The following is a 13,665-nucleotide window of genomic DNA, read 5'->3' as shown; positions in this document are numbered from 1 at the left end:
GAAGTGTGTTACAGTTGTGGACAGGTTGGTGACTTTGCTGTGAGTGCAATGGGCCAGGAGGAAACACAAGAGGGAATTTCAGAGGAAGATACAGGAGCAAGTGAAGATCATCTGGAGGACAGGTGAACCCTTACAGGGACAAGGAGCAAGGATTCTAGGGGTGCCTAGAAGATCCGAAAGGGGGGTGTCAGCTGGTAGCACCAGTTAGGAAAAATATCCAACAATTGAAGTGAAAATAAACAAAGGACCATGGGAGGTGATGATGGATAGCGGAACTGCTTTTATCTGTGTTCAGCCTGAAGAGGTTACACATCTCACTATGTAAAATCAACTAATTGGGATAGGGATTTGAGGGAGTAAAACAGTTGATTACTCTTAAGGAACCAATTGAGCTCTGCTATAAAAATCAAAAAATTACAATACCCATACTGGTATCAGAACATATACCTATTGTATTGTTGGGAAGAGATGCATTGTGTAAGTTGAACTGTAAAATAAGATGTACACCAGACGGCTGTCTGGTAGAAGTGCCAAAGGAAAAGGTTTACCAATTGTTGATGATGACAGAAATAGATTTGTCTTTAGTATTCTGGATTGGAAATCTCAGTGAAGATTCTTTAAAGAAGGCTAAGGTTAGGAGAAAGATTACAAAGGAGTATGGTTTTTGGGAATCATATTTGCTTGAAAAGGTTGATTATATCATAGGAAGGAGGACAATCTGTCTGAAAAATAATGTTAAAAGGGGGTGACTGTTATTCTTGGTTACATTCCTACACCAAGAGGTGAATAAGATGTCAAACTAGGCTAAAAGATGCTCAATCGTTTGCCAAGTCTGTGTGTAAAGAAGTCATAAGCAGGTGGGGACTTCCCGATCACATATCTTAAAATTAGAGGGAAAGGAATTTGTGGATAAATCAGTGAAATGGTTTTTGAAAGTTAGGAGAAAAGTCAGATTAAAAAGTTAAGAAAACTAGGGTTATTGGAACTCTAGGACAGTCAGCTAAGCTTCAATGTTAGTAGTAAGAGAGAGAGAACAGTGGTGAAGGGAAATTTAGAGTTCAGTGGGAAGATAGATATGGCAGGAGTTTAGATCTGTTAGGAGCAGTTGCATTGAGAAAGTATGCGTTGCTGAATGATAAGAGAAGCTTGAGGTTGATTGCAGTATCTATATGTACAATCAATAAGTGCATCGATGATGTCGTCCCCACAGTGACCGTACGTACATACCCCAACCAAAAGCCATGGACACATCAATACACTACATTCTCATGTTCTTAGTGTATTAGGAAATCTAATGGGTTTTACAGTAGCAGTGTCATAGGAAATGCACTATAAACACTTTTTTGATCATAAATACACCCCAATGCCTCCTGAATTGCAATGCTGCAGGAGCTGTAAAAGGCCTGGAATTGTACAACTTCAAAAAGCCATGGAGACGCTGTGCCACTGACAGAATTTCTCCTTTCTGTAATTTACGCTTGAGGTATGAGTTAATGAGCAGAGCCATTTCCTCTGGGTTCTGCAGGGGGATATGTACTGTAATAGTTCCTATGTGTAATGATAACTGACAGTACAGTAAACTCCAAGCCCACTCCAAGACAACAAGGGAAAACACTCTCTGATGCACAATTCTGTTTTTTAGGCAGTGGAGATTTCCAGTTATTTTTTACCTCTCATACTCCCACCTTCAGAAATACTTACAGGCAATCATGTTAAGGCAATGTCAATGCATGCATGGATTATAATAAAAAGTAATGCATTTGGATACATATTTCTACCAAAAATATTGTTATTATTGTAAACTTGTTTTCTAATAAATGTTGCTTATGTTCCTGCTTTTTCAAAGGGATGGCTCCAGAGGTCTGATCTCCACGACCTGAAGAAGAGAGGAAGAGTTGCCCATCCTCAGGACACACTCAAAGACACAGCCTTGGCCAGAGGAGACCCTATAAGAGCAGCACTGGTAACTAACATCACTGAGGTGTCTAACCGCCCCCGCTGTGGCGTTCCTGACTACCCCATGCTGAAAGATGTCCTCTACAGGAGGAATCACAGGCAGAAACGCTTTGTCCTGTTCGGGGGGCGCTTGGAGAAGACTGACCTCACCTACAAGTAAGGAGATATTATTATTATCTTCGTATAACCACACTGTTGAACGGCTTGTATGTATTTAGAGATGGATCTGGACCCAACCAAGGAAATATAATTTTCTATCAGGTAATAGGACATGTTTTGGTGCATAGTTGCCAGTACAACTGGTTATAAAGGTACAGTATGTCCAGAATCCAGTGTTACTCTATCCATCATTTGTTTATTGAGTCCCCTGTTTTGGTCATAGCTCTCATATTCTAACTCAACAAGGCAAGCAGGAGTTGCACTCTCATCACATTTGCCTTAAAAACAAAGTGTGTCTCTGAAAAGGAGGAACCTATAATGTTATTACTTTGCCTCCTCCTGAGACTCACGGCATGGAGTGTCTGGGCTGGGCTGTCTGTCGGCTGGCTGCTGCCTCTCTGTCTGTGTCCTCTGGTTCCTCTCATTGTAGCTGTTCTTTATCATAATGCATGGCATCTAAAGAGCCACTCAGAGAGAGGAGGAGAAGGCAAGCCATGATGGGCTACTGAGACTGCTGGAGTTGAGCAATACATTTGTCTTAATGTGACCAGGGATAGGAGTAGTGCTCGCCTGTGTCATGGCAGTGTTACAGTGGGAGCCCTCGTACTTAGGACAGTGGAATCACTGGGTTTGCCAAGGGCTTTAGTTTGGATAGTCCACTTAGGCATGCATTTGACATGAATGACAAGCCATTAAGAAATCATCAACATCTTTGATGATTCCTTAATTTAATTGTAATTGTTGACATATGAGCTCTCTAAATAGTTTCTTTGTATTAGTCATACTGGGTGGTTTTACCTGAGACAGCTCATGTAAAGGTGAAGGAAGAGGACTGTAATACACTTATCTTACAGAGCCTGAGGGTCTTTTTAACAGCACACCTCTTGGTTGATTTGATGGTTAGATATCAGATGAGAGGGAGGTTATAGATATGCAAGGCTGGTGGTCTAAGTGTGTTTCTACAGACTACAGATTATGGTGTGTGGGTGTGTGGAGTTTACGGTCTCTGATGTTTACATCTATATCTCTTCCTTCCTCAGAGTGGTTCGCTTCCCCTGGCAGATGAGTGAGGACAAGGTGCGGCGTGTCCTGCTGGAAGCACTGACAGTATGGAGTGAGGTCATACCCCTCACCTTCACTGAGGTCAGCAGTGGAAAGGCTGACATTGTCATCGACTTCACCAGGTACGCATGTGTGTACAGTAAGTGTATTCAAATGTCAGTACAGTAGTACAGTATGTGTATTCAAATGTCAGATTTTAAGTTACTGGTCTGCCAGCACTTTCCTGATATGGATCTCTACTGTAGGTACTGGCATGGAGATAACCTGCCCTTTGACGGCCCTGGGGGAATTCTAGCCCATGCCTTCTTCCCCAAGACCCACAGGGAGGGCGACATCCATTTTGACTATGATGAAGCATGGACCCTTGGCAACTACATGGGTGAGTGTTTGCTTGGCAGGGAACATGCAGGAAGTATGAAGAGTTGATTTACATAGAGCTCTATGTAAAATGAGTACAGTCAGGAAGTAGTTGTCAGCTCTGTGGTTGTACTGTGTATCCCCGTAGGTGTGACCCTCTCCCTGATTCCACTGCAGGCACAGACCTCCTCCAAGTGGCTGCTCATGAGTTCGGGCATGTTCTGGGCCTGCAGCACTCCTGGGAAACGGGTGCAGTGATGTCCCCCTATTACAGCTTCTCCTATCCCCTGGAGCTGAGCGAGGATGACAAGCTGGGGATCCAATACCTGTACGGCCCTCGTCCACATGTCCCGCCCCCACCTCCACTATCACCACCGCCACAAATCACCACAGAGACCAATGAGATCATTAGTAGTATTGTGAGTGTTAATCTTGCCATTCATATTTTTTGAGGCGCTGCACAGGCAAATAAAAATAATATAAGACATAAAATACAACTGAGATACTAGCCACACAAGAATACACATGATATGACAGTATGGAGATGCACTAGTGATCCTCTTTCTGTCTCCAGCCTGACGTCTGCCAGACAGACTTTGATGCTGTGTCTATGATCCGTGGAGAGCTGTTCTTCTTTAAATCAAGCTATGTGTGGCGCATTCGGGAGGGGCGGCTGGAGGCGGGCTACCCCGCTCTGGCATCCTGCCATTGGAGGGGGATTCCAGAGAGCATTGATGCTGCCTTTGAAGACCAATCAGGGAATATCTGGTTCTTTCAAGGTGTGTGACAGAGATATTGGTTGTTTATGCTGTGGTTAGTCATGTCTTGTGAGAATAGGGTTAGATAAGCCCCAAGTTGAATACAGACAAGTAAATATACAGTGAGGGAAAAAAGTATTTGATCCCCTGCTGATTTTGTACGTTTGCCCACTGACAAAGAAATGATCAGTCTATGATTTTAATGGTAGGTTTATTTGAACAGTGAGAGACAGAATAACAACAAAAAAATCCAGAAAAACGCATGTCAAAAATGTTATAAATTGATTTGCATTTTAATGAAGGAAATAAGTATTTGACCCCCTCTCAATCAGAAAGATTTCTGGCTCCCAGGTGTCTTTTATACAGGTAACAAGCTGAGATTAGGAGCACACTCTTAAAGGGAGTGCTCCTAATCTCAGTTTATTACCTGTATAAAAGACACCTGTCCACAGAAGCAATCAATCAATCAGATTCCAAACTCTCTACCATGGCCAAGACGAAATAGCTCTCCAAGGATGTCAGGGACAAGATTGTAGACCTACACAAGCCTGGAATGGGCCACAAGACCATCACCAAGCAGCTTGGTGAGAAGGTGACAACAGTTGGTGCGATTATTCGCAAATGGAAGAAACACAAAATAACTGTCAATCTCCCTCGGCCTGGGGCTCCATGCAAGATCTCACCTCGTGGAGTTGCAATGATCATGAGAACGGTGAGGAATCAGCCCAGAACTACAAGGGAGGATCTTGTCAATGATCTCAAGGCAGCTGGGACCATAGTCACCAAGAAAACAATTGGTAACACACTACGGCGTGAAGGACTGAAATCCTGCAGCGCCCGCAAGGTCCCCCTGCTCAAGAAAGAACATATACAGGCCCGTCTGAAGTTTGCCAATGAACATCTGAATGATTCAGAGGATAACTGGGTGAAAGTGTGGTGGTCAGATGAGACCAAAATGGAGCTCTTTGGCATCAACTCAACTCGCTGTGTTTGGAGGAGGAGGAATGCTGCCTATGACCCCAAGAACACCATCCCCACCGTCAAACATGGAGGTGGAAACACTACGCTTTGGGAGTGTTTTTCTGCTAAGGGGACAGGACAACTTCACCGCATCAAAGGTACGATGGACAGGGCCATGTACCGTCAAATCTTGGGTGAGAACCTCCTTCCCTCAGCCAGGGCATTGAAAATGGGTCGTGGATTTGTATTCCAGCATGACAATGACCCAAAGTACATGGCCAAGGCAACAAAGGAGTGGCTCAAGAAGAAGCACATTAAGGTCCTGGTGTGGCCTAGCCAGTATCTAGACCTTAATCCCATAGAAAATTTGTGGAGGGAGCTGAAGGTTTGAGTTGCCAAACGTCAGCCTCGAAACCTTAATGACTTGGAGAAGATCTGCAAAGAGTAATGGGACAAAATCCCTCCTGAGATGTGTGCAAACCTGGTGGCCAACTACAAGAAACGTCTGACCTCTGTGATTGCCAACAAGGGTTTTGCCACCAAGTACTAAGTCATGTTTTGCAGAGGGGTCAAATACTTATTTCCCTCATTAAATTGCAAATCAATTTATAACATTTTTGACATGCGTTTTTCTGGATTTTTTTGTTGTTATTCTGTCTCTCACTGTTCAAATAAACCTACCATTAAAATGATAGACTGATCATTTCTTTGTCAGTGGGCAAACATACAAAATCAGCAGAGGATCAAATACTTTTTCCCCTCACTGTACATGTAGGCATACAAGCAGTAAAATGACTGCATTATAGCGTTATGCCCTTTTTGGTTACCCAGAAAAGGGTTCTTCCAAGACCAAATTCAACAACCTTAAGTAGGGCATGTCAAGAGTGACTAGAGTGTTGAATAGCCAAGAGTTATGGAAACTATGAAAACATAGCCCAGATCCTTGAAGGGCCACAGCGGGGGCATCTACTGTATAAAGTTCTCTCTCTGTCTCTTGCAGGTCAAAGCTACTGGGTGTTTGATGCAGAGAGACAGATCACAGGGCCAGACCCTGTGCAGAGGCTAGGCCTGTCAGTCTCCCACATCCAGGCAGCCCTGTGCAGGGGCCAGGACAGCAACTATAACACCTACTTCTTCAAGTCAGGCAGCTACTGGAGGTTCAGCCCCAAGGAGAACCGTGTGGACTCTGTCTACCCTCGCAACATGCAGGACTGGAGCGGCATCCCCAGTGATGTTGATGCAGCCTTCAAGGACCAATACGGTAAAAATCTTATGAATGAATCACCCAATCAGCTTTCAATTTAGAATTTTAGAATATTGATAACTGGCAGTTGGGACATTGAGTGCGCAAACATCACTATGTTTGATGTACAGTTACAAGATGACATGGTGTTATACCCTGGGTTGTCCTGAACAGATGAGCCTATGTTTGTTGTATTGTGAATAAAATTTGCAGCGGTCCACGCATCTGAATGAACTTAAGACTCCGTTCTATGCGCACCAAAATTACGATCTGCTTCTCTGAACTGCCTTGTGAAAGCCTAACACTGTAAGATCATATTTGATAATTTAGCTAGTCATGTTGGCAATAGAACAAGCTTTCAAATTATGCCCACCTGACCTAGATTGTGATTTATAATGGACCGTTTTTGGATTGCGTAAACAACAACAGTAATTATGGAAAGGCAGGGATGCAGGGCTGTGATCCAAACAAAACAAATACAAGTGTGCTTGCTCTAGTTCCTTAACGGCACAGCTAGGAGAGATCAAAAAAGTTGAAGACACTTCTTTGAGTCTTAAAAGTGCATTGAAATGACTTAAGAACTGTGCACACTTTGGAGAGGTGTGTGGCCACTTGGAGACCCCAGTTAGTCCTCTCACTCAAACCCTTGTCATTTTTTTTGTCTTATGTTGCACCTACCCCACATTTCCAGGAAAATATCATGTTACTGAATGTATCCAGAATATTTTCAGATTTCGTTATCAATAAATGCAGCATACAGTAAATGTAAAATGCACATAAAATCAACAGTGTAATGTTTGGATTCAGTCTTGTGTTAAGTGAACTGTTGTGTCGTCACCTTTAGTCTAATAATATTTCCATAATCTCCAAACTGTTCTTTACTACCATGGTTATGCATATGTTTTCCATATTTCTTCTGTAAGAAACATTTCATTTTAGCCCTGTCCATATAGACCAATTCCCACGAGTGATCTTTTTTTCATTGACAGGCTATGTCCACCTTATCCGAGGGAGGCAGTACTGGAAGTTTGATCCTGTGGAGATGAATTTACTACAGGGGTATCCTCGCTATATTGGAATGGACTTCTTTGGTTGCAGAAATGCATGAATAATCATTATTAAGTGATGCTGCTGTCTAAAGATCAAACCCAAGTCCAAGTCTAGTCCAACCATGCTCTCGTCCTTATGGTCTTTTCAAATACAACATTGTAATGTTGTGCATTTTTGGGAACAAGACCAGTGCATCTACAGAGGCCTCTTCATCTTCATTAAAATGTTGAAGAAACTAACTATTTAGAGAGAGACTTTATTACTTTACTTGAGTGAGTTCCAAAAAATTAGTGTTCTTCCTCCAAATATGATTGTTTACACATGATCTTAACACTTTGAATGGACTAGATCCTTTTTTCTTCTCAGGAAAACACTAATTCAAATGTTTCCTCAGATTTTGGACATCATGTGCAGCTATGTACTTGTATTTATTTATTACTGGGTTCGGTTCTATGGTCAGAAGTTGCGTTGTTCAAGACCATGGGCTGAGAGGACAGTGCCATCTACAGTGCAGTACCAGCCCATTGCAGGAGGTTGTTTTTAACAATATTATATTACGTATAATTTACTCCAGAGATGTTACAGCATAAACATGTTTGCGTTGTTCTTAACGGGAAATATGTCTAAGGCACTGCAATTAAGGTGCTAAATCTGGAAATCACTGACAATCAGGGGCACTTTTTGTTCTCAGATGTTACGAACATTTACTCACGGTCTTACATGTATGACATCAAGTACATTATCGCGTCACATTTATGTTCTCTCTAAGATAACTATACTTAATTCAATAATGTTCCATCCATGTTGCTCTCAGTCAGTGCAAAGGGATGGAGTGAACTTGGTGCTGCATTATGTGAATCTAAGCCATGAGGATACGTAATTTTTTGGTGGGCCATTCACAGCAGTTTGTCAGTGCAGGACATTGATATATCTGCTTTACTGTAAATATGTATTTCTGATATTTTGTGTTTGACAGCCAATAGCTGCAGCCTGGCAGATTACTCGTTTTTAGTCTTTGTCTTCTAACATTTTGGGTGTTGACTATAGAGCTCAGAATGATTTCGGGACATAATTTACCTTTAATTAAAATAGCCATTATATCTGTTCTAATTACATATCTTTATGTTTTAACATGTTTTTCTACTCAAATGTCACATTTACTATGTAAATACAAATATATGAATTCTGGACTGTGTTTTGGTACAAATAAAATATTTCAGCTTGAGTACATTGTCCGTTTTTATTAATCAGATAGATAAATTGATTGATTGATTAATATAAACTGAACAAAAATATAAATGCAACATGTAAAGTGTTGGTCCCATGTTTCATGAGCTGAAATAAAAGATCCCAGAAATGTACCATACGCACAAAAAGCTTATTTCTCTCCAATGTTGTGCACAAAGCTGGGTGCTGAGGAGTATTTCTGTCTGTAATAAAGCACTTTTGTGGGGAAAAACTCATTCTGGACCTGGCTCCCCGGTGGGTGGGTGGAGGGGGGGCGGGGGGGGGGAGGGGGGGGGGTGTGTGTGTTTGTGACAGGTTAAAGGACATATTCATAGCCTGTTATACACTAAAAAGTATTAGTAAGTTCATGGTATGTAAGGATCTTAAAATATCTAAGGTTAAAAAGATCATGCATCCAGTACTAGTTCATAGAGATTGATAAAATTCATAAATGTGTTAAAATCCGTCAAGTGTAAAAGGGTAAATATTGTAAGAGGAATGTGTAAACGTTATATTGACTACTTTACTTTGTGGTGCCTAATTTAAGGGTAAAAGTGTTAATCTGTGATCTACTAAATGCTCTTAATCTATGAGCCTGAGATCGATTGCTCTGGTCTCCACCCAACTTTCTGGGGAAATCGCGGTCTTTTTTCCTCATTATACTAAAGTTTTCAGTGAGGAAACAACTGCATCACTCTCGTGATTATTTCTCCCCTTTTTCAGGTACGTTATTGATATAAAACGAGTTAATTTGAATGTAATAACTTGCTAACATGTCAAGAGAGTTTAAGGTATGTGTTAGTAACATCTTGAGTGAGTTAGAGTTAAGTTGAAGAGAGTTATTAGGTGCGTGTGTGAGTGAAATCTGCTTGGTTGCAGCGAAGATTAGCTTCGTACTGAGAGTAGCTGCCATTTTATGCTAATTGTGAATGAACATGTGCGCTGTTAATAATATATTTGGGGTTATTTGTATAATGTGTTTCGAATACTTTGTTGACATGGTTGATAAATGTAGTTATGGGTTACTGAGCTAAAGCTACTTTGTGTTTGACAGTTATATTGAAACATTTGTATATGTTTTAGTGAATTACAGTTTATGCTGTTGTGACTTGAATAAGCTTTGTACCCTACAAAACTCTGGTTCCTGTAGATCTGTTGTTCTGTAAAATGTGGTATTTTTGTAAAAGGATTATACTAAAGTTTTCAGTGAGGAAACAACTGCATCACTCTCGTGATTATTTCTCCCCTTTTTCAGGGGCGTAACATTTTGGAGGCTCCGCTGAGATTGCTGCTCAGATGTCCGGCTTCCACATCCTGGTCGCTGAATTCCGAGCCAGCTAAATCCCTACATAACAACCCAGGCAGGCTGCAGTGAGGAAAGTATTGCTGTTCGAGGGGAGCTGGAAGTTGGTGGTTAAGTACGTGTCAACTGAGGCCGTTGAGAGACCATCAGAGACAGTAAGGACCATCTAATTCAGAGTCAACTCCTGCACAGTAAAGGTTCCTCCTGTCCTGTCAACATGACAACCGCCTTGGAAGAACTACAGGAAGAGGTAGTAGGAGAATTGCACACCCTGACTAAAGACAAGTTACTAGACGTATGTGATTTCCTTGACATATCAGGCGAACAGAGAAGAGTTATTCAAGACAAATCCCGCATATCACTGATGACTCACATTATGATGTTCCTTGAAAGAGAGGAAGTTGCAGAGTTAGAAGATGGCGGCATGTCGGAATTATTGCTACTTAAAGACAAAATGACAGAGATTATCAGTGGCATAGATAGCAAGACAGGGCAAACTGACCATGATATTGAAACAGCCAGAACACATCACATAATCGAGGGACTGAGAACTGTAACCCCACAACAAGGGGTGGGAACTGAGCAGAGTACTGCAGACAAAGCCAGTGATTCTCTGCGCCAGCCCCAACCCCCTGCCCATCTTCAGAGGAGCATGCAGCTCTCACCCAGTGCACAGCCCGGCTCATACTGGCGCAAAGAGTTAAAAATTTCTGGGCAGATAGGTGAACCGGGCCAGAAAGATAAACTGACTTTTTCCAGCCTTGCCCATCAGATTGAGAATGGACTTAACAGAGGCTATCCTGAGGTAGAAATAGTAGACGCAGTAATCAGGGCTATTTCTCCAGGCTCACAGCTACGCAGCTACTTGGAAGGTAAACCCCAGCTAACTCTTCCCACACTTAGATGCATCCTGCGTTCCCACTTCCAAGAGAAGAGTGCAACAGAGCTTTACAAACAGCTAGCTTCAGAAGCACAGCATAGCAAGGAGACCCCTCAAAGCTTCCTGATGCGCGTCTTAGGTTTGAGGCAGAAAGTACTATTTGCGTCCCAGGAGTCAGAATCAGGGCTTAAGTATGACCCTGCTCTAGTCCAGCGCATGTGTTTACACACAGTCCTTACAGGTCTCCAGAGTGACAGTATCAGGATAGACATGCAGCCTCTCCTGCTTGATAGCGAAACATCAGATGAGGTTTTGCTAGAGAAGCTTAACATTGCTTGTGCTAATGAGATAGAAAGACGAAACAAAAAGCGTTTTAATGCCCCACAGCCTGCTACAACTGTAAGTGTAGTCCAGTTAGAAGATACGCCATCTGCAAAGTGTCCTGTGAAGGAAGCAAAGGCTAAGATACCCGCAGAACTGTTAACAGAGTTAGCTGAACTTAAGACAGGTGTAGCTTCCCTAAAAGGTCTCAGTGCAGAGATTGCTCAGATTAAGGAGACATTACAGCAGCCTATGTTTCAGTCATCGCCTTATGCCCATGCCCCACTTCCAGTTAGGATGCCAGATAGGGACCCCCAGCCACCTGTTTCCCAGCAGCAGTATTACAGCAACCACAGTCAGCCCCAAGCACCTGACCCTGCGCAGTATCAATATGCACCTAACCTGTATACCAACCGCTCTGCTCAAGCTCCAAGGAGGTGTTTTGTCTGCCAGCAGGCCAGAACAGATGCACGCTGCACACACTGCTTCCGATGTGGGAGTGGAGAACATTTTCAAGCTGGATGTAAAATCCGGGGAGTCAGACCATCAAAAGAGGCCCCTTTAAACGGGGAAGGGTTACCGCTGAGGGACAAGTGTTAACCGTAGCTACCAAAAAGTCCCAGAAATGTGCAAATTGTGCCAGAGAAGATTCATTTGAGAACCTGAAACAATGTTCATCATGTAAAGAGACACTGTACTGTTCCAAAGGATGTCAAAACCAACATTGGACTAAACATAAGGAAAAATGCACTCACCTGAAAATTGACTCTACCTGTGAAAAGCTTTCCTGTACAGAAGAAAATGCCCACTCTTTACCATCCCTAGCTCAAGGTTGCCACCCCCATAAGGTCACCTCGCTAGTCGGTAGACAGTGCCTTGTTGAGTGTCACCTGAATCGCCACCACCTCCAAGCCCTATGGGACACAGGCTCTCAGGTATCGGTCATTGATGAACGATGGAAAGCGGAATCTCTCCCAAACGCAAGGCTGAGGGATGTTTCAGAAATTCTGGACTCACCTGATGATCTAAGATTGACGGCAGCAAATGGGACTGAAATGCCGTACCTGGGATGGATTGAAACAACTTTTCGGCTAGCCTCTGAAACTGACCAAACGAAGGAACTGATCATCCCAGTGCTGGTAATGAAAGGCTGTCACCTATCTCATCCCATCATAGGTTTCAATGTTATTGAGCACATCCTGACAAGGACCGAAAAGACTAAACGGTACAGTACAGTAAAAAAAGCTTTCCCAAGCCTCAAAATAAATAAGGTGAGGGCTTTTATACAGGCTGTTAGCGCAGAACAGACAGATGAATACGCAGTGAAAACCAAGAAAGAGAAGGTTGCTGTACCAAAACACAGTAGCATTCAGATTGAGTGCCGTGTAGCTTCCCAGCCTTTCAAAGACGACATGACAATGCTTTTCCAGCCAGACCTCAACCCGCAGTGGCCAGATGAACTTGAGTTCTTTGACACACTAGTCAGAGTTAAGAAAGGTGTTTTTCCAGTTGTCATGCTTGATGTCTCTAACCCCACTGACCACGACATTGCCCTGCTGGGACGCACCATAATCGGTACAGTACAAACCATTATGACTGTGTTACCTGCCCAAGTCTTTGAAAAAGCTGTCACCCCAGCCACAGTGAATCACACCAGTGTTCAAACCCCATGTACTGCTACTGAACAGTGGGATCCACCAGTAGGTTTAAGTCACCTAACCGAAGAACAGAGAGAGGTTGTTAGGAAAATGCTTAGAGAAGAGTGTCACTCCTTCTCCAGATCAGACAATGACATTGGCTGCATTGAACGATTGAAAATGACTATTTCTCTAAAGGACTCTGAACCAGTCAAGCGCACATACATGTCAGTGCCCAGACCACTGTATCAGGAGATGAAGGGTTACCTTCATGACCTCATAGCCCAGGGTTGGGTTAGGAAGTCAAACTCTTCATATTCTTCACCTGTCGTTTGCGTTAGGAAGAAGGACGGGACCCTCCGGTTGTGTATAGATTACAGAGACCTGAACAGAAAGACACATCCCGACCGCCAGCCCATCCCTCGGGTCCAGGACATCATGGACAGTTTAGGTGGTAATTCCTGGTTCTCCCTTTTAGATCATGGAAAAGCATATCACCAAGGGTTCATCTCTGAAGAAAGCAGATCACTGACAGCATTTGTGACCCCATGGGGACTCTATGAGTGGATACGTATGCCATTCGGCCTCATGAACGCTCCTGCAGCTTTTCAGCGTTGTATGGAGGAATGTTTGGAAGGGCTCCGGGACAACATCTGCATTCCTTATCTGGACGACACGCTAGTTTTCAGTAAAACTTTCGACAGCCATGTGAATGATGTGCAAAAGGTTTTGCAGCGTCTCAGAGTATGGCA

General features: G+C 43.0%; 1 protein-coding gene across 1 annotated transcript; it reads left to right on the top strand.

Annotated features, from left to right (window-relative positions):
- Positions 1–1,557: 1,557 nt before the first annotated feature.
- On the top strand, positions 1,558–7,603 carry LOC311145044 (stromelysin-3-like; the record flags this gene model as incomplete). Its single annotated transcript, XM_084181238.1, has 8 exons — positions 1,558–1,575; positions 1,847–2,112; positions 3,156–3,299; positions 3,423–3,556; positions 3,712–3,953; positions 4,109–4,313; positions 6,253–6,513; positions 7,485–7,603. 8 exons carry the CDS (start codon positions 1,558–1,560, stop codon positions 7,601–7,603), a joined length of 1,389 nt encoding a protein of 462 aa, XP_084037364.1.
- Positions 7,604–13,665: the final 6,062 nt, after the last annotated feature.

This window comes from Coregonus lavaretus (genome assembly GCF_964263955.1).
Source record: "Coregonus lavaretus genome assembly, chromosome: 17".
NCBI lineage: Eukaryota > Metazoa > Chordata > Actinopteri > Salmoniformes > Salmonidae > Coregonus > Coregonus lavaretus.
This window is presented reverse-complemented; position numbering and strand designations above follow the sequence as displayed.